Source organism: Dreissena polymorpha, chromosome 2, assembly GCF_020536995.1.
Source record: "Dreissena polymorpha isolate Duluth1 chromosome 2, UMN_Dpol_1.0, whole genome shotgun sequence".
In the NCBI taxonomy this organism is placed as follows: Eukaryota; Metazoa; Mollusca; class Bivalvia; order Myida; family Dreissenidae; genus Dreissena; species Dreissena polymorpha.
The window spans coordinates 30,331,812-30,359,177 of NC_068356.1; the positions used below are offsets into that span (position 1 = coordinate 30,331,812).

At 36.9% G+C, this 27,366-nt stretch overlaps 2 protein-coding genes across 4 annotated transcripts in view; both read left to right on the forward strand.

Moving 5' to 3' along the window:
- LOC127866387 (serine/threonine-protein kinase 31-like) overlaps positions 1-27,366 on the forward strand; it is a 103,940-nt gene that overhangs the window by 27,523 nt on the left and 49,051 nt on the right. For all 3 annotated transcript variants that reach the window (XM_052406878.1, XM_052406876.1, XM_052406877.1), the window contains 5 exons: positions 16,137-16,180; positions 19,123-19,281; positions 19,681-19,755; positions 24,492-24,641; positions 26,478-26,977. In XM_052406878.1, coding sequence (XP_052262838.1) covers positions 16,137-16,180; positions 19,123-19,281; positions 19,681-19,755; positions 24,492-24,641; positions 26,478-26,977 — 928 coding nt within the window. The remainder of the gene's footprint in view (positions 1-16,136; positions 16,181-19,122; positions 19,282-19,680; positions 19,756-24,491; positions 24,642-26,477; positions 26,978-27,366) is intronic.
- On the forward strand, positions 8,252-13,377 carry LOC127866442 (uncharacterized). Its single transcript, XM_052406970.1, has 4 exons — positions 8,252-8,434; positions 11,389-11,560; positions 12,164-12,312; positions 12,502-13,377. Exons 2-4 carry the CDS (start codon positions 11,454-11,456, stop codon positions 12,675-12,677), a joined length of 432 nt encoding a protein of 143 aa, XP_052262930.1. The 5' UTR covers positions 8,252-8,434; positions 11,389-11,453; the 3' UTR covers positions 12,678-13,377.

Below are 27,366 nucleotides of genomic sequence, written 5' to 3' on the forward strand. Positions count from 1 at the left end.
CACCAGTCATGTCACCGGTCCGGTCATTGATCACCGGTCATGTCACCGGTCATGTCACCGGTCCGGTCATGTCACCGGTCCGGTCATTTCAACGGTCCGGTCCGGTCACCGGTCCGGTCATTGATCACCGCTCCGGTCAACAGTCATCAGTTAGGCCTGCCACCGATAACACCAGTCACCGGTCAAGAAGAAGAACTCGGTCTTCTTCATTGAATTATTCTCCTATTCTTCGTTGAATACATCGTCTACATCAAGGATTAGACATCGGACACGCTCTTCTTCGTCGAGCAGTTCTCATCGTCGCGGCTCTCGTAAGCGATCACGTCGTCACTCACGGAGATGTTTTTCTAGAAGATCTCGGTCTCATCGCAGCCGATCCACATCTCGGCCGATCCAGATCTCGACATCGCAGGAAACGAGGACGTCATCAACATTCACGTAGACATCAGCGGACTGCATTGAGCACCACTGGATAGTTATCGAACATACCTCTCCTTCATTGAGTAGTTCTCGGCGTTGATACGCTCGTAAGCGATCATGTCAATGCTCACGGAGACAATATTGTAGAAGACAATATTTCCAGCGTAGCCAAACAATATTTCGGCATCGAAGTTATATGGATGTCGCCACTTCTCACGTAGGCGTTAATGAACCTACTGGTCATATCGACGTTCTCCATTTTATTCCTTTAGGAATATCATGTCTCCATTCCACGTGTGATGGTTCTTCTTATGGCATCCACACATGTTGCAGTCACCGAGCCGTAGTTGTATACGAACACTAGTTCGTTTAACATTCAGGCTTCGGGATAAGCTGTTCTTTTCTCCATTACGACTACAAGGACACTTATGCCTATTAATACTGATAATCTACGGTTGTTTTCCGGTTAACATTATCAGATGACTTCGTGGATGGTCATTCTTCTGCACCAGATATTTCCATTCTGACGCAGTTATATTATACCGGTCCCGATCACCGGACATCGGTCACCATTCATTGGTCATATCACCGATCACTGATCACCGGTCAGAATAAGTGATGTCTCATCGCCATCGGATTGGATTTTTTTGGCATGATCTTCTTTTCCGAGCAGTGCTTGACATTGATAACAGACCATATGGATTCCACCATTTTTCGGTCTTTAACTGGTAACGTCACCGGTCATATTATGACTGGTCCGTTCACCGGGCTACAGTTACCAGTCATTGACCGGTCCGGTTCGGTCACCACTTACCAATTACCGGTATTCCACTGTGTTTTCATCGGTCAATTTTTAGTATCACGGGTATCGTCTACATTACATAGTTGTATACCCCTGGCTATGATTGTATTGAATACTATATTTTATGGATTCAACAATCTACATGACTTGTTGTGTTTTTCAATACTGATGTTCTACTGGCGACGGTTACCAAATCATGCTATATCTGTTATTTGTACTTCTATCTCAAACGGCTACATGCAGACTACTGGTCTTGCAGATAGATCGGCTGAAGTGGGCTCGGAGACTAGCATTGAGGTCGAACATTACTATTTGACCTCTATTAATTTATGTTCGAGACCCGAAGGATGAATTGTTTTAACCGCCTTTTAAATACCTGTCGGCTACAGACTTTGCAGTCAGTGTCACGGAACAGTTGGGACACATTAATGACGCTAGCAGGATTAGCAAGACGACATTTGTATCGACTTCTGCTTTTCTATTGCTCCTACGGCAGTGCATATTTTCAAGCTACTGGAATCAACAAGAGTTCTGATACATAGGATTGCCTATCAGATTGACCGCATAGCGGCTACAGTCTTGAAGATGGCTTAGGACCTATTGAACTCAGATCTTAGATCCTAGGATCTGGAGGGACCTCATCTTAAAGTTATTCTTCTATTACACTTCTGGCCATAACAGGCCGTCTTCCTATAACTGGTCGTATTCCTTTCGGAATTCGTCCCGGTTAGAAGTCTTGAAGTAAATGGATTAATCAAGTCAGAATTTAAGACTTCCATGCATTCTACCGGCAAGCGTGGACCCGCTTAAGGTTACCCCTAGGGTTTTCACCTTTTTCTGCCATCACACCTCCGATTCCGGAGGTACCACTATCAATCATATTTCCGTACTTCGCAAATCGATGACTTCGCGACCTGTATTATCCAGGATTTTAAAGGCGCCTGTTATTGGTTCAAGAAGAGGCTATATTCTGTAGATAGGTCATAAACTTATAAGTGTTAAACACTGTCCTATTCTACCAATTTTCAAGTGTGTTTGGAGTGGGAAAGTTCGGCTTGCCGTGGTTTCTTTGCCCACCCATCCTTGACAAATGGTTCCGGTCACCGGTCGGTATTTACCGGTCCGGTCACCGGTCCTTCTGCTGAGACGTCTTTTCTTACGTCCGTTTCAGCTTTATTTTTAAGATAATTGTATTAATCTCGGGATTATTTAATGACACAGATTTCCATCTTTTTGTCATTATTTACCACTATTCAGTGGTGTCTAGACTAGAAGATTATCTTGGCAAGAATATAGTTTATTCTACCACAACCTTCCTTACATCTTATACAGATGTGAGCAGATAAGGTTATGGACGATCACATAGAACAACGTATCTTGATTTTCTCAATTATGTGGTATCCTAACGAATATCACCTGCACATCTACATCTTGAAAAGCGAAAATTCTTTTTAGCTGTTTTTCATTTACAACACATTTTCACGTTTCCTTTGTGATGGTTTCAACTATCACACATCGGTTGTGGTTTACTTACAGACACGGAGGTGATCATATTATCACTCCTTGTAACTGGAAATCAGGAACTTATTCGTTCTTTGCAAGAACAACAAATTTTCTCTATCGTCTTTCTCATACCAGTTCGTCTCAACGCCCTGTTGGACGTTTTGTCCTGCAGTTCTTTCTTTCGAATTATTTTTCCGTTGGGTTCAATAATGTTATTGCGCATGCGCGGCAGTGAAGTTGCAGACGAGTTGCATGGTGTACATAGTATATCAAAGAATGTTGTTTATCATCAAACGCTAGTTATTAGCGTTATGCGATCGTATATCGCAGTGTATACCGGTATGCTGAACAACGTCAACAATGCAGTTCACAGAAATCGATCCAGCAGGGTGTGCGATTGTTATACATTCGTCCATTGACATAAACTGGAATATCTTGCCTTCTTGGTGAGTTTTTGCAATAAATGAGTTTTTGCCATAATTTCATGAAACATACTTAATGAACCATGGGATTATGGTTCTACGACCTTTTAAGTCAACTGTACAATTATTTTCAGGAAACTTCTTTACAGGTCAAATATCATATCTCACTGAGACATATTTTTACTGACCCAAACATGTGCCACTTCATGTCTGGCCATTAATAACTTTTAGTTATCTCTACAGAAGAACGTTTTTCTGTTAAGAGTTTCAATCCTTGTTACTTGTGCAAGGATAATTCCATCAGAACTGTATAAAGGTTCTATGGAAATTCATTTTTTACTGGGTAATTGAGAGCATAGTTATTACCTTAATCACTCTGCTAGATACATAGAGGTTTTTCTCATCTTTTTCTTGATGATAAGAAATTTGTTCTTTTCTTCATCAAAGGATAGAGATTATGCTTTCGTATACCTTGTTTTGTGTAAGTCATCGCAACTCTGTGCTGTCTTACCTATTTTGGAACTGATCCAAACTATGGAACGTCAACACTATGTTTTTCGTTCCTTTACCTTCTTAAGCGGTTTTGACTTGTGTAACATGTTGGGATGCTTAATGAGCTCCCTATGAACCTTTTTCATCAGGCTTATTAACAGTTCCAATATAATTTTAAGACGGTTTTCCTTCTTATTATGGCTTTTACCATACGGAGAAGTGAAATTCATGCTTTTTCTGTTGAATACGACCAATTCCAGTTGGATCTATTGTCGTTTTCACTTTGTTGTGTCAGCCAGGATTCCTTGCTTAATATCAAGTCCTCTATATGGCTTCTACCTTCAAGTTTCCAAGTTTTCTTAAACTGGTAGTCATGAAGATGAGGATAAACTTCTTTGGGCAATCAGGGCTTTGAAGTTTTATCTCAGCAGTGTTAGTCAGAAGTCCATTCGAGGTTCTCAAAAACACTCTTCATTTCCCCAAAAAAGGGGGGGGAGATGTGTCTGTGGCTTCTATTTCTCGGGGTTAGACCTCGACTAAGGAAAGTTAATCTTATCCTATCTAAGGATTCATTCCTTTTTAGGATCTGACCGCATGAATTAAGAGCTCTGTCTGTTTTGTGGGCATATATTAATCACACCCCACTTTTTGACGTGCTCTAAGCTGTTTACTGGAGGAATCCGACCACCTTGTCATCTTTTTATCTTCGTTTTCTGAAGTGCCAACAATACCATTTGTATACGTTTGGGCTTGTTGTGGTTTCACTAACGGTAGTGTCTTCTTTACGACATAGACATATTACTCTGTCCGAGAAGTCATAATTAATACCGTTTTAACGAAGATTACTTGATATCATTAGCTGATAACCCTGTTTATGGGTTCTACTGTGTTGGGAAAATATATACGAACCTTCCCACCGCAGCTGCAAAATCAGCATACGATAACAGGTCAGTATTTATGACATTAAAACAAATTTTTTAAATAAAATTCATTTTAATTATTAAATACTTACCTGTTATCGGTAAGTCCCACCTCCCACCCCGCTATTCGATTAATATTTTTGTATATATATTGAAAGAATATTGAGGGTTGGTTACCGATTTTTGGCTAGGTTGCATTGCACTATGTTTAACCTGGCCTGTATTACGGTATTGAGGTGGCGGATTCCCAGTTAAAATTCCCGATGAGTTATTTCCCCTTGGAAAGTATAAGCATACGATAACAGGTAAGTATTTAATAATTAAAATGAATTTTATTTAAAAAAAATGTTTTAAAATCATTTGGCACATTTGTTCACCATCATTGTGTGTTGCGAGAAAGAATTATGTCAACATCTCCAAGGTCAAGATCACACTTTGAGTTCAAAGGCCTACAATTGCAATAAATGAGCTTGTCAGATAATAACTATGTCGTTCATTGTGAGATTTTAAAATCATTTGCCACATTTGTTCACCGTTAATGGACAGTGTGTCATGCGAAAGAATTACGTAGATATCTGCAACATCAAGGTCAACATGTGAGTTCAAAGGTCAAAAATGGCCATAAATGATCTTGTCCGGACCATAACTATGTCATTCATTGTGACATTTTAAAATTGCGGTCAAACCTGTGGTAAGCAGCCAGTGAAGGGACATACCCAAACTGGCTGCATACGACAGGTTGGCTGCTTAGCACAATTTAAGAAAATTGACGGTCAGCTAAGCAAAATTAAAAGGTATCCAATCCTGTTTTATTCTTTTAATTCCAATATAAAGAAGCACATTTAATATATAGCACATTTATGACAAATGTATATGCATGCACTGTAATATAAAGAAACACATTTAGTTTATAGCACAGTTATGACAAATGTATATACTTTATACTTTGTACTGCACATATGCACTTAAACAAAAAAGTTATATTGGGTGTTAAAAAAAGGATAAAGTGATATTTAAAAGTTGTTATGACAAGCTTTTCTTCTCTGTCCAAGTTCCTAACACGTTTTTTTTAGAACATTTTCTACACAAAGAAATCTTTTATAGAAGTTTGTTTGGTTGTTTTGTAACACGCATGTCCACTAAAAACTCTTCATAGTCCATAGCAATCTTAAGCATGCCCTCGCTTCCATATTGCAACGCAAACTCCTTCAGTTTGTGAATGTACTCATAGCATCATCCAAAGACACTGGTCTACTCACACAGACACACTGCTCTTTTTCGTCCTCACTGTGGTCACTGTGGTCACCATCCCGATTTAAAAGTTCAGTTGCCGGCTTATCCTATAGAGTCATGTCAGAGTCGCAGGTTGAAAACTGTGAGTCAATGTCTACTAACTCGCCTACATCACAGTCGAACAGTTCCCTAGCTGATTTCACCATGGACAATTGGAAATCATCTTCATCAACACGATGTTCCACATTTTGATCACTGGTTTCACTACTTTCCACATTTTGATCATCACACAAAACCGAAAATCCAGCACCCTTGAAACACTTCAGGATTGTGGACGGTTGAGTTTCCTCCCAGGCACGAGTAATCCAGTTGATGGCCTGGAGCACGGTGATCTCTTTCAGGATCTGGGGACCGGTTTTGGCCCTGGTCCATGGGTTGACATAACAAGGTTGTGTTGGGTGGGAAGAACTGAAGCTTAATGTTGGTAAGTTGGATGTTTGGATGGGATGGCGCGTGGTCTAAGAAGAGGAGGATATGTCTCTTTTTTCTTTTCATCAGGCTGTCAATTTGACTTAACCAATCCTCCATGAGTTTTGACGTCATCCATGCTTTCTTATTCGCATAGTAGCGAACAGGAAGTTTGGCAGGGTCGAGGGATTTGAAGCATCTAGGTTTCAGGGACTTTCCGATGACCAGAGGGGGCAGTTTTTCTCCTGTCATTGATGCACAAAGAGCGATGGTTATTCGTTCTTTGGATCGTTTACCTCCAGCACAATCTTCCCCCTTCTTGAAGTAGGTTGTCTTAGTTGTATCACGAAAGAACAACCCGGTCTTGTCTATATTAAAGATATCACTCTGGGCATATTCTTTGCAAACACTCTTGATTTTGCTTTTCCAGTTTTTCACAATGTCAACGTTCACTGAGGCACGTTGACCACTTTGCTTTTTGATAACAATGTTGTGTCTCTTTAAAAGAGTCCAACCAGCCACCAGACCCTTTAAATTCAGTAAGTCCAAGATCGCTCGCGAATTTCATGGCCTTTTTCTGAATAAGTGGCCCACTGACATTGATTTGTCTGGATGTTGCGTCCAGAAACCATCTGTAACACAAATCATCAATTTTGCCGTAGGACATACAGACTTTAACACGTTTAGCCTCTGGGTTCCCACATTCATATTCTTCCATAATGTCCCTCTTACGTTTCGCCACATTTTGAATTTGGGTCCTATCGACACCAAACTCGGACGCTATGTCTCTCGACGAACGTCCGCTTTCAAGAAGGTACAATTGTTCACAATCATTGGACGATGTGTCATGCCAAAGAATCACGTCAATATCTCCAAGGCCAAGGTCACACTTGGAGTTCAAAAGTCAAAAATGGCCATAAATGAGCTTGTCCAGGCCATAACTATGTCATTCATTGTGAGATTTTTAAATAACTCATTAATTTTGTTCACTGTCATTGGACGGTGTGTCATGCGAAAGAATTCAAGAGTTCAAAGGTCAATAAATGATAATGGCATAATAATTCTTAAAAATTGCCATAAATTAGATTCTCTTGTTTTGTGCAGACAGCATGCACAATGGTCTGTGTCAATGCGGCATGTGAGGGTATACGTCACGTCTGTGACAAAGCTCAAGTTTTAAATTATTGAACAAGTTTCACATTATATTTTAGAGATGGGGTCCAGGCTATCAAAGTTTTTGCCCATCCACAATGAAACCACCAATAAATAGCTCTAGTTCTTATATTAAATATCTCAAATCTAAAAATTTCACAGATCAAACTAATGTTTCAGCTGATTTAAAGGTCAACAGAAGAAATCTGCTTAACTGTTCATATTTTATAAAGTAATATTATATTATAACAACAAAGTAAAAAAATAAAATTAAAAAATAAAGTTAGAGCTAAAAAAACGATGATTTTGATGATCGGGAATTTCCGTAACGCGTTCGGCAATTTCCGCCGCTATTTTACCCCGATGACGTATGTGTGCACCACTGCGCAGACGAATATTCCCATGTTATGTACAGTATGCACTGAAGCATGCAAATTTCCCTCAAAACTTCAAGGATTACAAGACTGTGTTGATCATTCACTTGCATATACTTAATTTATAATCTCTTTTGTGTTGATTACGAGTCGAACTTTTACATGACATTGAGGATTTACTGATTTATAAGATGGTTCATTGTGCAGCGTTTGGCTGCAATGCTCGTTCTGAAAAGCAAACGGAGAAGAAAGGATTCTTCGGCTTCTCAAAGGACGAAAGTATGAAGCGGAAATGGATTCTAGTCGTGAATTCACGAAGGATTATCGACGGAAAGGTGGTGGACTTTACGCCAAGCAAATATGCAAAACTCTGCATAAAACATTTTGAGGATAAGTGCTTTGTCCACCCCCCCCCCCCCCCCCCCCCCCCCCCCCCCCCCCCCCCCCCCCCCCCCCCCCCCGAGTGTGATGGCGAGTGCGGGCTTTGGGATGAGACTGTCGCTGCATCCTGATGCAGTGCCAACTTTGTTCCCTGACACGGACAACTTAAAGGCATTACAGCCGAAAGCCCTAAGGCCAGACGAGTTAGGAGCCCCCAAACAGAAACGTGACAACTATGGTGCTTTTGCCAAGAGAAATCGCAAAACGGTAAGAACTTAATTAATAAGGTCAATGATCAGATATGCATCTTAATACCACAAGTTCTATGTTATTTCAAAAAGCTCAAACACTGACTATGTAAAAAATACTTTTGAATTAAAAATCATTGTATGTAGTTAGAATAGTTGGCAGCTAGTAACCAAACTGACTTTGGCAGTACGGCAAGATCTAATTATTTATTGTAAGTGTTTTGACAGGCATCAGTTTGAAATCGACACATTTCGATCTTAATACAAATGTGTTTCTTTCTAAATATACTGCTAGTCGACACAATTAGCATTTCAAGCAGTGGACACTGTTGAGTCCATTTCCTGGGAAGAACCAGTACTTGGTGTCTATGGAGGAGATAATGAGAAAGCTCCCTGAGTAGGGAGCGAACCCAGGAACTCCCGATCGCTAGACGGACACCGCATCCACTACGCCACCGTGACCTCTTACTGTTTTCCACCACGGTTAATTTAGCTCAAGTTCTAATGTAAAGCAGTTGCTAACAAGCCATATTTTCTACCTATTTACCAAAAATTCAATTAATAATGTGTTGCTTATCTTTTTATTGTTTAAAATGTGAAAACGCAAGGACTTTTTAGTAAATACATTCAGACTTCCAATAATGTATTAATGCTGGTTTAGAAAAAGAGATGATAAGTTAGAAATAGTGTGCCATTTAACTGTTAAAAGAATAAAAAAGAAATTTGAATTAGTAGCCGACAGGTGTTTTATTATTTATATACCATTTATTCTTCATGTAGTGTGAATCATAAAATGCATCTTGATTTTTTTGTGTTTTCATAAATTGAACAGCAACTGATTCTAGTACTTAGTAGCTGATGGCTATTTAGGCTACTGGTAGTGCCATGATAATTTAAATAACAGTTCAATTTCAGTCTTCAGGGTAATATATTTAGCCAAAATCATTGTTCAATATTAGAAACAGGAGAAAAATCCAATAGCCTGACTATATAAATTATTAATTTCTAGAAGCCCAAATAACATCTTACCAGACCCGGGATGTCTGGCTTATAATTTAAGACTGAATAAATGTTATATTTTCAAATTAATATTGTTACATGCATTAATTGCATTGGAAACAGTTTTCAGTGTAATAAACTCATTTTGCTCCTTATGGGCTTTAGCCATTTTGAGATTTCATTATAGCATTCAATGTACTAAAGATGTGTTGTTTGATTAATTTCTGAAGTGGAAAAAAGAAAAACATGTAGTTTTACTATTATGAATACAAAGTTTACTTTATTTTACAATTTTGTGTTACAAATCTTGTAGAAAATAAATGACAGCATTATAATATGTGTAAAATTAAATAAGCTTTTTTCGGGTTATCATTTTTATATTTTATTTATAAAGTTGCTTCAATTAGGTGGTTTCTGTACAAAATAAGTTGGTCACTAAACTAGCTGAATTTTTGCAAATCACCATGCCAACAAGGCACCAAGTTGGCAGAATGTGGTGTATTACCACCCTACAGCTGCCATAAATCAAGCTGGTGTCATAAAATAGATGGTCCTCTTTGTTTCTGTAAAGTCAAGTATTGTTATCAGTGATCTACTGTTATCAATTGTATTTGGCACAGACAGTAATAAAACAAGCAGATTATCAGACTGCAGTAATCATAACAACTACATATACAACATACTGCACTAGTAGATAGAACAGTATTTATAAATAGAATAGGAAATAAATTGCAAAAAATATAAATAACATTTTAATTTTGAACAACAGCAAAAAATATAAATAACATTTTAATTAAGAACAACAATCTACACTTTTATTCTTGTCTCTTGTCTTTATGCTTTCTTTTAATTTAAACACTGTATTATTTTAATTGGGATATTTTTTTTATATATTGTATTTATTTAGTTTGACAAATTATATTTAAAACAGATACTTGCATAAATACTGGCATCATTTAAATAGATTTCTTCAAAACTTGATTTTTTTATTAATTAAAAAACAAATCCTCATGAAATGAGCTATAATGCTGCGCATGGACACAGTTTTAAAATACAGTTAAAATGAAAAAAAAACAACAACCATTTTTAATGAAATTGTCATGGAAAATTGCTTACCGGTATAAAGCTTTAATTAAAGATACTAATACTATATTGCAAAAATAAATGTAGATCATGAAATGAATAGTTTTGTTTGAGAAAATCACCAAAATGGTGTCCATTCCCTGTTTGATGTCTTATTCTCAATTCACATAATACAGTGTTTTTAGAACACATCATGACTTGCAGTTGACACCTATTGATTTTGAGGTCACTAGGTCAAAGGTCAAGGTCACGGTGACCCCAAATAGTAAAATGGTTTCCAGATGATAACTCAAGAACGCATACGCCTAGGATCATGAAACTTAATGGGTAGATTGATAACGACTCGCAGATGACCCCTATTGATTTTGAGGTCACTAGGTCAAAGGTCAAGGTTATGGTGACCCGAAATAGTAAAATGGTTTTCGGATGATAACTCAAGGACACATATGCCTAGGATCATGAAACGTCATAGGTAGATTGATCATGACTCGCAGATGACCCCCTATTGATTTTGAGGTCACAAGGTCAAAGGTCAAGGTCACGGTGACCCGAAATAGTTAAATGATTTTCGGATGATAACTCAAGAACGCTTTTGCCTAGGATCATGACACTTTATAGGTACATTGATCGTGACTCGCAGATGACCCCTATTGATTTTCAGGTCACTAGGTCAAAGGTCAAGGTCACAGTGACAAAAAACGTATTCACACAATGGCTGCCACTACAACGGACAGCCCATATGGGGGGCATGTATGTTTTACAAACAACCCTTGTTTCATTTACATTTATCGGATTATATATTTAACATCCGATTAATGTAAATGAAATGATTATGAAATTTTGTTCAATGACATGTGTTGCCATGAAAGTTGGACTATTACTTGTCTTTAGGCTCGAAGGCGCACAAGGAATTACTGTTGGTCATCGGAAGCAAGCGTCTTCTCTCTGACATTCGCATGCTGTCACCAGCTGAACAGACCTCGATGCTGGAGGCTCAACACAAGGTGGTCTGCCAATTTGCGCCAAAATTTGTCTGCTTTTCATACGCAGCAATGAAACAGAGGTATGAATTGTGATCGATTAATATTATATCTACAGAAGAGCTAGCGCAGGCATGTTGTTTTTGTCTTTCATAGTCCAGTGGTAATAATTTATAAAACTTCAACTTTAAGGCAAAAATTAGTTTATTTCCTACACGATTGATAAATATTTGTGCAAGTTTAATGAGAACAACATTTGATTATGATGCGGTTTGGGTTTTTTTACATTCGGCATTGGTTGCGGAAATTCTAACAACCAAAAATATGATCTTTAATTCGAGTAAAATTAATATCCTAGTTGACTAATAAACATTGTCATTTGCAGTTCATAAACCATCAAGTGCCCATGAGCATATGTCCATAATAAATATGCATTAGTTGTGAAAATGATTTTAGTTCCTTTTTATGCCCGTGAAGGTGGGCATATAGTGATCGCACTGTCTGTCTGAAATTCCGTCACACTTTGCGTTTAGGTTTCGAAAAATGTGGAAAAACACTTTGCGTTTAGGTTTAGACAAATTTGGAAAAAGGGGGCATATGTCATCCTATGGTGACAAGCCTTGTTGTTATATGAAATAGTAATTGTTGATATAATTTGTGATTAAAGGCTATTTTTTGTAATCCAGATTGCATCTGGCAGCCCTGCATTCCGTTTCTAATGCGCACAGGAAACATGCAGAGAAGAAGAACGGCGAAAAGCGCTACAGGATTTCGTATCCAAAGTACAAGGCGGGACACCATGTCGTGAAACCTGTCAAAGAGGCCTGCAATTATGGTAATGGTCCTTCTAAGCAAAATAGAAAATTGGCATTCTAATATATAATATACAAAAACCTAACAGTGAAACTGACTAAGTTGACTGTTGTTGTTGTTTTTTATGCATAATATGTGTATTTTTATTTATTTGTTCAATGTGCATAGTTTAACCAAGTAGTAAAAAATAAATTGTTGATGCTTTTTTCAGATTATGTCACAGAGCTCATGGTTGAATTGCTGCAATTAAAACAACAGTTCAAGAGCACCCGGATTGCTAAGCAGGCATCTTCTTCCATTCTGTTCTCTCCACCACCATTAGCATCATCTGCGAAGAAAATTTTAAAGAATGAAGCAGTGCAGTTGCACCGCTCTAGGTTTAATTAATTACAGTAATTGGAAACAACTTGGCATGCCATTTGTCATGTATTGCTCCAGCTGGGTTTAGTGTACGTGCGTAAGGTGTCATCCCAGATTAGCCTGTGCCATATATGTTTGTAATTAATTTAAAAAATCCTCGCGCTGGAAAGATGGGACAAAGCGTGCGCAAAATATCTCGTCCCATATTAGCCTGTGTCCCTGATAAGACTGTGCAGACTCGACGTGAAAACATGATATGCCCCAAGTTTTATATGCCAATGTCTACGAATGTGCCCTTTTGACAAATTAGAACCTAGCTGAAGCACTGATCACGTATTGTTTCAAATTAACATAGCAACTACAATTATTTTTTTGAAAAATGTGAATGTATTATTTTGACAAATATGCTGTAATAATAGTTTTCCCATTGTGTGCTATACTGTTAGTATAAAAATGTTAATGTCAACACCTTTATTTTTAAATGTTGGGACCATGTAGTGTTTTTTGTGTGATAGTATTGGTATGTAAAAGATGTTTTAGAAGTCATTTTGTTAAAGGTACTTAATATGACTCCATGACAAGTTGTATTGCAACATTGTGCTAGTAAAGCTCATTTACTTATTCCGTCCAGTTTTCTAAAACTTGTCGTCAGGTTACAAGTTGTTCTGTTGTTGTGTCTGTGGTAATTTATATTTTTAGATGTTGCAATAAACTTGTATGCTACATATATATTGTTGTGTTGGAATGTTTTCTCCATTTCAAAAACATCGAGAGTAAAAGTTTGACATGCTATTTCTCATTAATAATATTAAGTCACCTCGCTCGTGGAGAGTTTAGAAAAATTCAATTGCGTCATATTTATATAAAATCAAGACTTATTATTAAAAAATATTTATTAAAAAACAACAGAAATGAGATCATTCAAACTTTGAAGTGAATGTCGACATAAATGAGATCAATTTACCATAAATAAAAAATCGTGTGCAGGGAACACATCGGGTTTCAACAAAATGGCTATGTCAGGATACTAGCAAAATAAATAAAACATCTATTCTCGGTCATTTAGTATTAAATGACACGACCATTTACGTAAGAATTATTCATTTCAAATCAACATTATTTATTTCAACTAGTACGTTGTTGAAGTGTTGAACTTGAACGGTTAGTAAATTTGGACTGGCATTCGTACGTCGATCAGTTTCAGGGAATAATTATATCTTTTCAATGTGTCAATTATATTTGCCTGATTAAATTATAATTAAATACTTAAACAGTTAAGATGCGATGTCCTGTGGATGTGTACTATGAAAAATAAAAACACGTTATATGACGAACTTTAAAAAGACAAAAGCTGATACCGTTTCCTTTGTTATGAACTCGTAGCAAGTGGTTAACTCATACGTCACTTCCGGTTGAAACAAAAATGTCGACTCGATCACGAAGTGCGAAAAATCGGCATAGTTATCGGCTGTATACTCGCTGAATACGATGGTTTTAATCGAATTATGATATGGAAATGCATTTAAACGTTATAATCTCGCATAATATTGGTGTATTTCAGGATTTTTTAATCGGGTCCGTTGATCTTTAAGTGCATCAACAAGTAGAAACAGATCGAGTTGATTGCAGTACTGTTGTGCAGGGCACCAGTGAAGTGTAACCCATGACAAAAGTTATGGGTTACACTGCACTGTTGTTGCTGCAGACCAGCACTAAAATTCAATGCGTTATCAAACTAATAATTTACAGTTCTATTTCAATAATATTTAGTTGAAATAAATTAAATAATCCATACGGAAACAAGTACGTGATGAGCCTTTAATCATTCACTTTCCAATGGATCGGCAGATGAAACTGATCGCATTGCCCAAGAACGCAATTTAACCTGCATTACTTACGGAACAGCTTGCCTCGAATTCTGAGGCGTCTTCATGGACTGTGCTGAATATTTCTGCTATCGTTTTATCATGGCCGATAATGACAATTTCCCTTTTTCCAGCTTTGTGACAGCATTTATCTATTTCTACGGCCACCAAGCTTGTGCAGACGTCCATTTTCAATAATAATGGCATGGTATAAACTGCAGGCCGTTTGCGGTCTAAATCGCGGCCGAATAGTGTAAAAAGCAAGTTAACGATTTTGTCAAATATTTATGAATTTATAAAAAAAATTGTAAAAAACTTATTAATCATATTTCAATATAAATTAAAATCAAAGTTAAGAAGAACATGTGTCAAAAAATGCGAAATAAGCCAGATATTTAATTCTGAAATTGAAAATGTCTGTACAGTCGACTTCGCCAGCATGTAAATCATGCATGTACGATGTGAATTTAAATTTATTTTAATGATTCATTTTAAATTCCTGCAACGATATCTATTCATACTACACACGAACAATAACTCTGATCCAAATAAAAAGACAAATGCTTCGGTTATTCTAGGAAAATATGTACGAAATATCTTCGTCACAATCTGCTCGGGGCGCTAATTTGTCTTTGCTGCATTTTATGAAATTCGTCTTCAATGTATAATTTATCTTGCCTATTTTGTGTTATTGTAACTTTTTTTTTTTCAATATATTACAATTTAACACATATGAAAATCATATAATCTCGCTTAAAAAAATTATATATAAAAAAATTGCAGTAGGGGGTAAACTGACACAGTCTGTCGGGTAAATGGAAACAAACATGTGTTTTTTTAGGCCTTAGTTTCCAGTTGAAAGTCAAACTAACATTATCTTAACTACTATATTCATTAAGCCAGCTGATGTTTGGGAAGCAGTGTGTGAACGAAATAATTAATAGTTGTAAATGAGTCAATGGCTGGATTTGACACCTGATCTTATTTGATTGAAACTTATGTTATTATATCTCATTTAAACCAATTAAAAACAATTATTTTTAAAAAATCACATAGCATGAATGCAATTAAGATATTAGAATATTATATTTCGTGTTGAAAATATATACAGCAAGTGGGTTTTGTAAAATCCGTACCAGCCCCATTCCAAATTTAAAAAGAATATATTTTTCTCCAAATGGTACCTGAACATTTCCAATTAAAGGGTTGCAAGCCAAACAAATCATCTCCCATCCAGCTCTATAAGTTGAACCTCAGTTGATTTAAATATTTAAACTTATTCTAAATTTTGAAGCATTTGTTAGCTAAACAACAACATAACTAATTCGTCAATTGTAGTCAAAACATCGCATTTTTTCCAAATCCAAAGGTACCCAGCCCCAATCTCGAAATGGTGAGAGAGAAAAAATCTGTGTAGCTGAATGTGACTTAGATCAAGTGGTTACAAATGTTAGTTTTAAGATGGAAAATCCTGGAGATATGTGCTTGTATCTGTATACTAGACGCAGTGAAAAAAATAAATGTACTTATTGTAAAAATGTGTATTATATATTCAAGCAATTACAGTATTGTTCCTAATGGCATGTAAGACTATGTAAAGCAGACTGTTTTCCTTTTCCAGAATCTTTAGACGGGGGAGGTGCAACTGCTGAACAAGATAGAGAGGTAGATAATTACTCAATTACTTGTGCTTTTTAACTTGTGAAGAATTAACAACTGATTTAGAGTCTAAATAGAGTAATATTATGAACCAAAATAGCGCTGGACTATCAATCAAGGAGCATGTATTTAATTATGCCCCCCTTCGAAGAAGAGGGGGTATATTGCTTTGCTCATGTCGGTCTGTCGGTCGGTCCGTCCACCAGGTGGTTGTCATACGATAACTCAAGAACGCTTGGGCCTAGAATCATGAAACTTCATAGGTACATTGATCATGACTCACAGATGACCCCTATTGATTTTGAGGTCACTAGGTCAAAGGTCAAGGTCACGGTGACTCGAAATAGTAAAGTGTTTTTTTTTAATGATAATTCAAGAATGCATATGCGGCCAACAGGGCACACTCTGAACAATATTACTGAAGCAACTGGTCTGTAATCCTAAATCTATAATTATCAGTCCAATGAAACATCATCCTTTTAGTAAAATACAGTGGATCAGTGAAAATGTTATCAGAATATGAGATTTTTTGTATATTTTGTATATTAAATATTGTGTTAATGTTTAATTTTGTTGATTAATATAAATATAAGCAGGACAGGGGAGGTAATACACTACAGGGGAAACAAATGCAATAAGTTTAAATTAATTGTTACAGATTTGCCTCCCTTGTTATATATTTAAATTTTACCAAATGTAAGGCTAACTGCATTTTTGTAATGCATACTACTACTACTACTACTAATACTACTACTACTACTACTACTACTACTACTACTACTACTACTACTACTACTACTGCTACTACTGCTGCTGCTGCTGCTGCTGCTGCTGCTGCTGCTACTACTACTTCTACTACTACTACTACTACTACTACTACTACTACTACTACTACTACTACTGCTACTACTACTACTACTTCTACTACTACTCTACTACTACTACTACTACTACTACTACTACTTCTACTACTACTACTACTACTACTACTACTACTACTACTACTACTACTACTACTACTACTACTACTATTTCTTCTGCTACCACCACCACCACCACCACCAGTGACAAAAAACGTATTTACACAATGGCTGCTACTACAACTTATAGCCCATATAGGGGGGCATGCATGTTTTACAAACAGCCCTTGTTTCTGGAGTTTCCACTGAAAGGCGTATGCTCTTATTCAAGAAGGATGGTTGTCAGGTACTAGCACAAGTTTATGCATTTGTACTGGTAAACCAGCTTACACATTAACAAAAATAATTGTGTTTCAGTTATTAAATCAAGTAGTTTTTACATTCTTTGCAATTTGCATGATATGTACTTGTTAAGTAACTTGGACTGGTAAATGACTACAAAATGTATTCATGTTATGGTGTCCTTTCAATGTGTGACAAAATATCTTGATGCTTCATAATAATTGTTCAGTGGTGTAGCAAGGCTGCTAAAATGGTCTACTTGTTAGTTAAGTTGCACAACATTTGTAAGACAAATCATCTTACTTCCAAAAATATCTGGCCCAAAGTAATATATTTCTCTAAGTTTACAAAGTATGAATCAAATAAATTTTTAGATCTGCTTGCTGATTGGTTTAATCATATATTGAGCTACCATCTTAGCTAATAAATTGAATAATAACTTACCCGTAGAGATATTTCTCCGTGTTAGAGTGAATTGCCTTTGTTTTCCAAGATGGCGATGTCTGCTGCACGAAGATTGCAGGATAATTTCACAATTTAAAGATTACGTTTGGTAACTGTATGAAGTGCAATTTATTTGTTGGTAGCTTGAATAAAGAGTTAGCTTGGGATGGCATTTGGGACCAGTTAGACCAATGTCAAGGTTACTTAAAATAGGAAACCTGTCTTGCTCATTAACTGACATTTTTACACCCCCACCACTATAGTGGGGGACATATTGTTTTTGCCCTGTCTGTTGGTTTGTTTGTTTGCCCCAACTTTAACATTTGCCATAACTTTTGCAATATTGAGGATAGCAACTTGATATTTGGTATGCATGTGTATCTCATGGAGCTGCACATTTTGAGTGGTGAAAGGTCAAGGTCATCCTTCAAGTTCAAAGGTCAAATATATGGGTCAAAATCGCTCATTTAATGTCACTTTTGCAATATTGAAGCTAGCAACTTGATATTTGACATGCATATGTATCTCATGGAGCTGCACATTTTGAGTGGTGAAAGGTCAAGGTCATCCTTCAAGGTCAAAGGTCATATATATGGGGACATAGTGTTTCACAAACACATCACTTGTTTATATAGGTAACTTACATGCAGACCTAGCCTGGGATTTAAAAAATACTCAAATTGATTTAATAATACAACCTGGTTCGTTATGTTTCTTGTTTATACATAGTATGATAAGAAGAAAACACCTTAAATTTCACCTACACTAATCAAGAAAATCAGCAAGTTGTAGATGTAAAACACTTGACCATCATTAACCCTTTCCAACTCAGATATGAACTTAAATGCGTTGTTAGTCCCTTAGAAAAATTTAATATATTAAATTCAAGACCTTCTGATTGAATTCCAAGTTTTAAAGGCTTCATTTTCAAACTTAAGCAACTAATGAGCAGCAAACATCATGTGGCCATCATGTTTTATGCTGGTTGCATATAGCCATTTTCACTTATGAGTCGTGTTCTGAGAAAACTGGGCATAATGCATGTGCGTAAAGTGTCGTCCCAGATTAGACTGTGCAGTTCGCACAGGCTAATCAGGGACAACACTTTCCGCTTGTATGACATTTTTTGTTTAAATGAAGTCTCTTCTTAGCAAAAATCCAATTTAAGCGGAAAGTGTTGTCCCTGATTAGCAATCTGGGACGACACTTTACACCATGCATTATGCCCAGTTTTCTCAAAACACGACTCTTGTATTCTGCGTGGGAAATGTTTAACCCATTCAAGGCATCTTGTGCTTGCAGAGAGAGACTGTGCTGATAACCCACGTGGAGTCCCCCATCACTCTGTGGCTGCAGATTGTCAATGATGAGAACACACAGACCATATTCAGCATCACTGAACAGATGGGGCAGGTTGGGCCTGCAGCTGTCCCACTTAAGGGGCCACCAGAGCCTGGAAAGGTATCACTGCAATGTTATCAATGGTTTTGTTCTTTTGCAAAACGTCTCCTGGGGTGGGTTGGCAGCTTTTCTTATTTGGCTATAGTAAGACAATATCAGCTTGGAACAGTTCATTGGGTCTCGGGTATGAACCTCAGGGCCTTTATGCCTTTAGTTTAAGAATATCACAGAAAGGACTTAAAACAAATCACTTAAAAGAACATTGACATGTGTATGATAATCATGATTCTGTATTTATGGAGTACCCTCTAAAGTTTGTTTCACCTTGCAAAAGTGCAAAGACACTGTCCTGTGTGAATCTGACGAGAATGCTGGTCATGGTGCCTGGTGTTAGATATGATTTAATGTAGGTAAATCTTTTATGTTAAGGTGTTATGTCTGCATATTTTTTTATTTTAGGTGTATGGGTGCAAATTTTCTGAAGATAACACCTGGTACAGATGTCACATTAAACAGTGCTATGGAACAGATAAGGTATGAATTGAAGGCATGATACATATAAATATTTACCCATCATAGCAAAAAAATATCTGAATTCAATGTTGCACGCTAAATGGCATTGTACACCATCTGTTAATAACGGAGTTATGGCCCTTTGTATCTTGAACGAAATGAACAAAATGCTTTTTTCAGTGTCAAATATAACACTTTTGTGTCCAGAAGCATATTGGCAGGGGATATTAATTCAACGAATTTGCTTTTTTTTTCACTTTGATTGTTATCTGTAATGGAGGTTTATATATATATAGTGTTTGCAAATATGCAATGGCAACCAGAAAAGAGACCTTAGTGATTTAGATGATTTAAAGACCTACAAATGTGTGTTTATTGTTAAAGCCCCATAAACGCTCAAAATCAACTAGTATTTTTGTTAAATATTTCGAAAAATAAAGTTAACTCATAAAAATCCGTGTTGCTTATAGCAGTAGCCAAAATTTCAACGCCAGATGTGGTCTGGGATCATAGATTTAACAAGATACAAAATGCTTGTTTTTATTATGCCCCTGATAGGGTCGCATATAGCAGTTGAACTGTCCGTCAGTCAGTGAGTCTGTCCGTCCTTCCGGAAAAAAACTTTAACATTGGCCATAACCAGCGCTTCCGTTAGTGGACGTCCGGGCATAAATTACGCCCGAAAACAGCAGTCGTACGTCCATTATGCAAATGGTGGAAGTCCCTTGGACGTCTGATAATCCGCATGTACGCTATTTTCTAATACACAACACGTACAAATGTCAACAGCAAATCGGGTTATTCAGACCGTTAACTCCGCCTTAGAGCTACTGTTTTCAATGAATTTCACAGCGAGTGGCCAATATTGATTTCTCCAGCTGTCAATCAAAGTCTTCTTGGTAAGCGCATCAGCCAACCAGCGCTCAGGCAGCCGAATACATGCAGACCCCATGTGAAGCTGTATACATTAGCGACCTCTGCGTTACGATGTGTTTATTCAGCAATCAAATATTTCAGTCCATGCTTTCCCCGAGGAAGAATGACGTGATGTCGTACATGAAGTCTAATTTTCGCATGATTTTCATATGTACACAAAATACACGAGAAATGTTTATGTGTTGCTAGAATTTTCGTAACTTTCATTGAATAATAAAATCTGGAAATGATTTCGGATAACACGTTTGTTTATACGCATTTGAAAATAAGCAGTCTGCAAAATTAACCCATCGCCTGATTGCCAATGTAATGAAATCTAGGCTCTGGTGGTAGAAAAATTGTCTATCAATCGCCTGATTTGCGATGAAAAAAAAATCTGAAGACAGTATGGAAATAACCGACAAATAATTTATTCACGAAAATTCGTTCACGTGCGCATTAATTTGAGAACGAATTTAATAGTCGGCATTCCGGAAATTTTCAGTACCGATTTTCCCCGGTATTTTATTTATTTATTTCCGATTTGTTAGCAGATGGTACAGACATGAACTGCAACTGACGAAATATCTTTGCTAGTTTCCAAAAATCTTACAAGTCAAATGCCCGCCATCTTGAAATATTTTAAGTGTCGATTAGTCCAAATTTTTGACGCTCTTAAATATTAAGCTACTTTTTAATTAAGCCCATATAAAAAGTATCTCTAAATTCTTTGCGCGTCTATAAATGAGACTAAAGTGTCAATTAGCAAAGTAAAGTAGTGCAATAGCATATTGTATAGCGATATGTTAACCAAATTATATATTGCTTACGTATTTAATTAGTTATTGGTTTTCATTTTCTGCAGTCAAGCGATGTGCACAGATTATTTCATGTGCAAAACACTTACATTTTTTTCGAACAGTTTTCGGATACAGTATTTGTCGTCGATCATAATTTACATGTAACATTTAAAATTCAGTCGTTGATTTGTCATAATTACTAAATATGAACAGTGCTCTTATTTCTCAAATCGCATCACGTGATTAATGCATGTTCAATAGGAATTCCCCCATCCCACAATTCAACTTGCGTAAAATGGCGGATGTTTGCGGACGTCATTATTGTCCGTATTTTGGTTTTGAAAATAGAAATCGTTATAATACTGGATTATCGGGTAATAGATAGAGTTGGAACATGTACGTATATTAAAAATATAAAATGAAATCAGGACTTCAATGTATGTGTGGGACGTCCAAAATTTTAGGCTTGGAAGTCAGGACTTCCAACTTTTAAAAGCTAACGGAAGCGCTGGCCATAACTTTTTAAATATTGAAGATAGCACCTTGATATTTGGCATGCATGTGTATCTCATACCACATTTTGAGAGGTAAAATTTCAAGGTTTACATCATCCTTCAAGGATCCTTCTAGGGTCGAAAAAACAAAGTCAAGGGAATCAATGAGCTTTAAATGGACATAGTTATCTGACCTGCCCACATATATATTTTTGTTATGTCAATCAAAGTGGCGCAGTAGGCGGCATTATGTTTATGACAAACACATTGTGGTAAAAGGTCAAGGTCATCCTTTACGGTCTACGGTAAAAAATAAAGAGTTAAGGGAAGTAATAAGCTTTAAAAAGGGAGAAAATTATTCAATATTGAACATAGCCACGTTATATATTTGGCATGCATGTGTATCTCATGGAGCTGCACATTTTGAGTGGTGAATCTACAGTCACGGTAGAGGCTTTTAATTATTTGCTACTAAAAATAGACATTTGTTACAGACTATTATTTTCAAGGGAAGTAATTTATATTATTATAAATCTCATATTATATATTTCCTTACCAAGAATTGAAGTTCTTTTCACAGTTACTGTACAGATTTATTATTTTGATTATTTATAACCCAATTGATTGATTTGTCAAAGTTTGTTTAAATGAAATTATTATAATTTCTTTGATGTTCATTACATACATGTGGACATATGTCCATAGATACATGATCAACTCTGGCTATGAAAAAAAAAAAAAATTATAATAATCTAGCTATGATCTCTTTTAAACCACAGGCCTTGGTTGTCAGTGATGTCTGACATGGTCATAAATGACTGTTAAACCCTCCCCATCCCCCCACCCCTGGTTGGATTGGACAAAATTCAAGGGAAGTAATAACCTTTAAAGGGAGATGATTTCTATACCTGCCAAATGATCAATAGAAATTTTATTTCAATGCGGCGCAGTATGGGGCATTGTGTTTCTTACAAACACATCTCTTGTTTTTTGTGCGACAATGTATTCTATGATAATTTCCCTCCACGATATCTGAATATTTTCTCGCATAAGCGAGACAGGCTTCTTGCAGCGTCGGAAGAAGACGTATTCATGAGAACTACTTGGTGCTTTTGAAGCTGCTCGAAGTCATTCTCGCATTGTGTAACTGTCCATTGCCGTACAAGAATAGATTCCGTACATCGACTTCAGTATGACATTTGTGTAACTGTCCATTGCAATACAAGATTCTGTACATCAACTACAGTATGGCATTGTGTACCTGTCCATTTGCAGTACAAGATTCAGACATAATGTAACTGCCCATTTGCAGTACAAGATCCAGTACATAATGTAACTGTCCATTTCAGTACAAGATTCAGTACATAATGTAACTGTCCATTTCAGTACAAGATTCAGTACATAATGTAACTGTCCATTGCAGTACAAGATTCAATACATAATGTAACTGCCCATTGCAGTACAAGATCCAGTACATAATGTAACTGCCCATTTCAGTACAAGACTCAGTACATAATGTAACTGTCCATTTTAGTACAAGATTCAGTACATAATGTAACTCTCCATTGCAGTACAAGATTCAGTACATAATGTATCTGTCCATTTCAGTACAAGAATCAGTACATAATGTAACTGTCCATTTCAGTACAAGATCCAGTACATAATGTAACTGTCCATTTGCAGTACAAGATTCAGTACATAATGTAACTGTCCATTTAAGTACAAGATCCAGTACATAATGTAACTGTCCATTACAGTACAAGATTCTGTACATAATGTAACTGTCCATTGCAGTACAAGATTCAGTACCTAATGTAACTGTCCATTGCAGTACAAGATCCAGTACATAATGAAACTGTCCATTACAGTTCAAGATTCAGTACATAATGTAACTGTCCATTTCAGTACAAGATATTTCAGTACAAGATTCAGACATAATGTAACTGTCCATTGCAGTACAAGATCCAGAACATAATGTAACTGTCCATTGCAGTACAAGATTCAGTACATAATGTAACTGCCCATTTCAGTACAAGATCCAGTACATAATGTAACTGTCCATTTCAGTACAAGATCCAGTACATAATGTAACTGCCCATTTCAGTACAAGATCCAGTACATAATGTAATTGTCCATTTCATTACAAGATCCAGTACATAATGTAACTGTCAATTACAATACAAGATTCAGTACATAATGTAACTGTCCATTTCAGTACAAGATTCAGTACATAATGTAACTGCCCATTTCAGTACAAGATCCAGTACATAATGTAATTGTCCATTTCAGTACAAGATCCAGTACATAATGTAACTGTCCATTTCAGTACAAGATCCAGTACATAATGTAATTGTCCATTTCATTACAAGATCCAGTACATAATGTAATTGTCCATTTCATTACAAGATCCAGTACATAATGTAACTGCCCATTTCAGTACAAGATTCAGTACATAATGTAACTGCTCATTTCAGTACAAGATCCAGTACATAATGTAATTGTCCATTTCAGTACAAGATCCAGTACATAATGTTACTGTCCATTTCAGTACAAGATCCAGTACATTGACTACGGCAATGTGGAGGAGGTGACCAGCAGTGCCCTGGTAGAGATCCCCTCCAACCTGGCCAGCCTCAGGGGAATGGCCAGTAAGATCATGCTACACAACACACGCGCCAAGGACCTCAGTGATAAGATGGTAGGGCTTTAGAGTGGTAGTTCAGTTAAGGCTTTTTCCTTTTAAAAAAGCAGGGATGTGATTTCTTCTCCTTTCAGCGGATTTCCTCCCTTTCAATTTCAAACTTATTTGACAAATATTTATTTACTTTGCTGGATCTATATACAAGTGAAGAGTTTAGCTGAACCTTGTAAAGATGTGTTTCTGGTCAATAATTTTTTCATTCTACTTTTATGCCCCCCATTGAAGTTTTTATGGCCCCCTTCGAAGAAGAGGGGGTATATTGTTTTGCACATGTCGGTCCGTCCACCAGATGGTTTCCGGATGATAACTCAAGAACGCTTAGGCCTAGGATCATGAAACTTCATAGGTACATTGATCATGACTGGCAGATGACCCCTATTGATTTGCAGGTCACTAGGGTCAAAGGTCAAGGTCACAGTGACTCGAAATAGTAAAATGGTTTCCGGATGATAACTCAAGAATGCTTAGGCCTAGGATTATGAAACTTCATAGGTATATTGATCATGACAGGCAGATGACCCCTATTGATTTTCAGGTCACTAAGTCAAAGGTCAAGGTCACAGTGACTCGAAATAGTAAAATAGTTTCCGGATGATAACTCAAGAATGCTTACGCCTAGGATCATGAAACTTCATAGGTACATTGATCATGACTGGCAGATGACCCCTATAAATTTTCAGGTCACTAGGTCGAAGGTCAAGGTCACAGTGATTGAAACAGTAAAATGGTTTCCTGATGATAACTCAAGAATAATTAGGCCTAGTATCATGAAACTTCATAGGTACATTGATCATGACTGGCAGATGACCCCTATTGATTTTCAGGTCACTAGGTCAAGGTCACAGTGACAAAAAACGTATGCCACGCAATGGCTGCCACGACAACTGACAGCCGGGCCCATATGGGGGGCATGCATGTTTTACAATCAGCCCTTGTCTTGAACAGTTTTTAGCCAAATGCCAAAATCAATGTTGTTCATAAACAAGGATGCATGTACTATATGGGCTCAAAAGTCCTGTCAGTATTGTAGCAGTAGTGGAGCTTTATGATCTTCTTATATATCTAGAAACATTGGTATTGTGTTCATGCATTTGCACTTCAACAGACTTGATTGTGGCTGTTGGTGAATATGTTTACAAAAATATGGTGAATGTCTTTCTATTGTAGATATCTTATAACAATTCAACATTTACAAAAATGTCAGTTATACATCAGGGTTTTTTCTCCACTTTTTGGGAAGATAGCCCATGGCTTTGGAATTGGGAATTTTATCGGCATTTTCATGAAATTGGGAAAATAAATTCATTAGCCTTTTTTTCACAGGAAATGTCCACTGATTAGGGAAATACTAAATTTGATATAACTCTTTATAATCATTCAAATTAAAAGAACAAAATCATATAATACTTTGTTAGATGTAATTGAATAAAAATTGAGATAAAATACGCATAAGACACTTCTTTCTAAAAAAAAAATTGTTTTTTTTTTTTGGAAATTGGGAATTTTTTGCCACATTTTGGGAAAAAAGTATACTTTTTGGGATTGGGAACATAGCCGAATTTCGGCTATAAAATCAGGCAAAAAAAAAACCTGGACATCCTTTATAAAGGTGTAAGATTATTTGTCCACTTGTTTGAAGTGCCTGCGGTAGTTTGCAGTAATTTGGTCTTTAAAAAGATATACAGGAATTAGTTAGGAATTGTTTGTGAGAATCTTAAATTTGTGGACCAGTCCTCCCGCATAATAAACGGGGAAAAATACAGAAAATAAATGTATTGAATATAAATGATTAAGCATTACTCGTAAAACCTGGTGTCTTGTATGCTATTTCAGGGTATACAATTCCTCCAGAACCTGACCTTCAACCAGATGGCACAACTTGTTAAGGTGCACCCCGTCAGTGATGGCTCAGGGTTTTATGGCCATATCTACGTTAACGCTGTTTCATTGGCAGACACCATGATTCAAGCCGGCTATTGTCATTTAAAACCGTCCATGGCTAAAGGATCTGTAGGACAGGAACATTTTGGGGAGTCAAATAGTGTTGCAAGTGCTCAGGGTCCATTCAGTAAGCTTGATAGAGGGGTCAAACCCACCATGGCTAAAGGGCCAGGGGGACAGGAACCTTTGGGGGATCCATTCAACGTTGGAAGGCCACAGAACATGTTCAGTAAACCAGACAGAGGGACAAACATGGTCCCAATGAATCAAAGGCAACCAGGTTTTCCCGGGCCTCATTCTGTAGCCATGAGTCAGCCTGCCACGATGGGGATGGGAGGTCAGCAACCCCTTGTGCCTCCCAATCTTGGATTTCCTGCAAAAATTGGAGGAGGGTGAGTTTATGGACATCTTCACTAATGTCTGTCTTAAGATGATTTTGAAGTGTTTTATCCAGTCCTTTCATTTTGACAATACATCTTTAATGGTGGATCTAGTTCACTCAACAAAAGTGCTATTGGAGAAAGGATTGTTATACCCCCATTACCATTGGGAATGGGGGCTATATAGGAGTCACTTTGTCGGTCTGTCTGTTAGTCAGTCGGTCTGTCCCAAAATTTCATCCGATCTTCACCAGACTTGGTCACAAGTTGTATCAAGATGATGTATAGGTCAAGTTTGAATATGGGTCATGCCGGTTAAAAACTAGGTCACGGGGTCACTTAGTGTGTTTAAACCGAAAGTTTGTCCGCTCCATAACTATGTCATTTACCGTTTGATTTTA

Coding starts and splice junctions, on each gene's coding strand:
- LOC127866442 (XM_052406970.1), top strand. CDS start 11,454: ATGCTGTCACCAGCTGAACAGACCTCGATGCTGGAGGCTCAACACAAG. Junction 11,561..12,163: donor TACGCAGCAATGAAACAGAG/GTATGAATTGTG, acceptor TTTGTAATCCAG/ATTGCATCTGGCAGCCCTGC. Junction 12,313..12,501: donor CAAAGAGGCCTGCAATTATG/GTAATGGTCCTT, acceptor TGCTTTTTTCAG/ATTATGTCACAGAGCTCATG.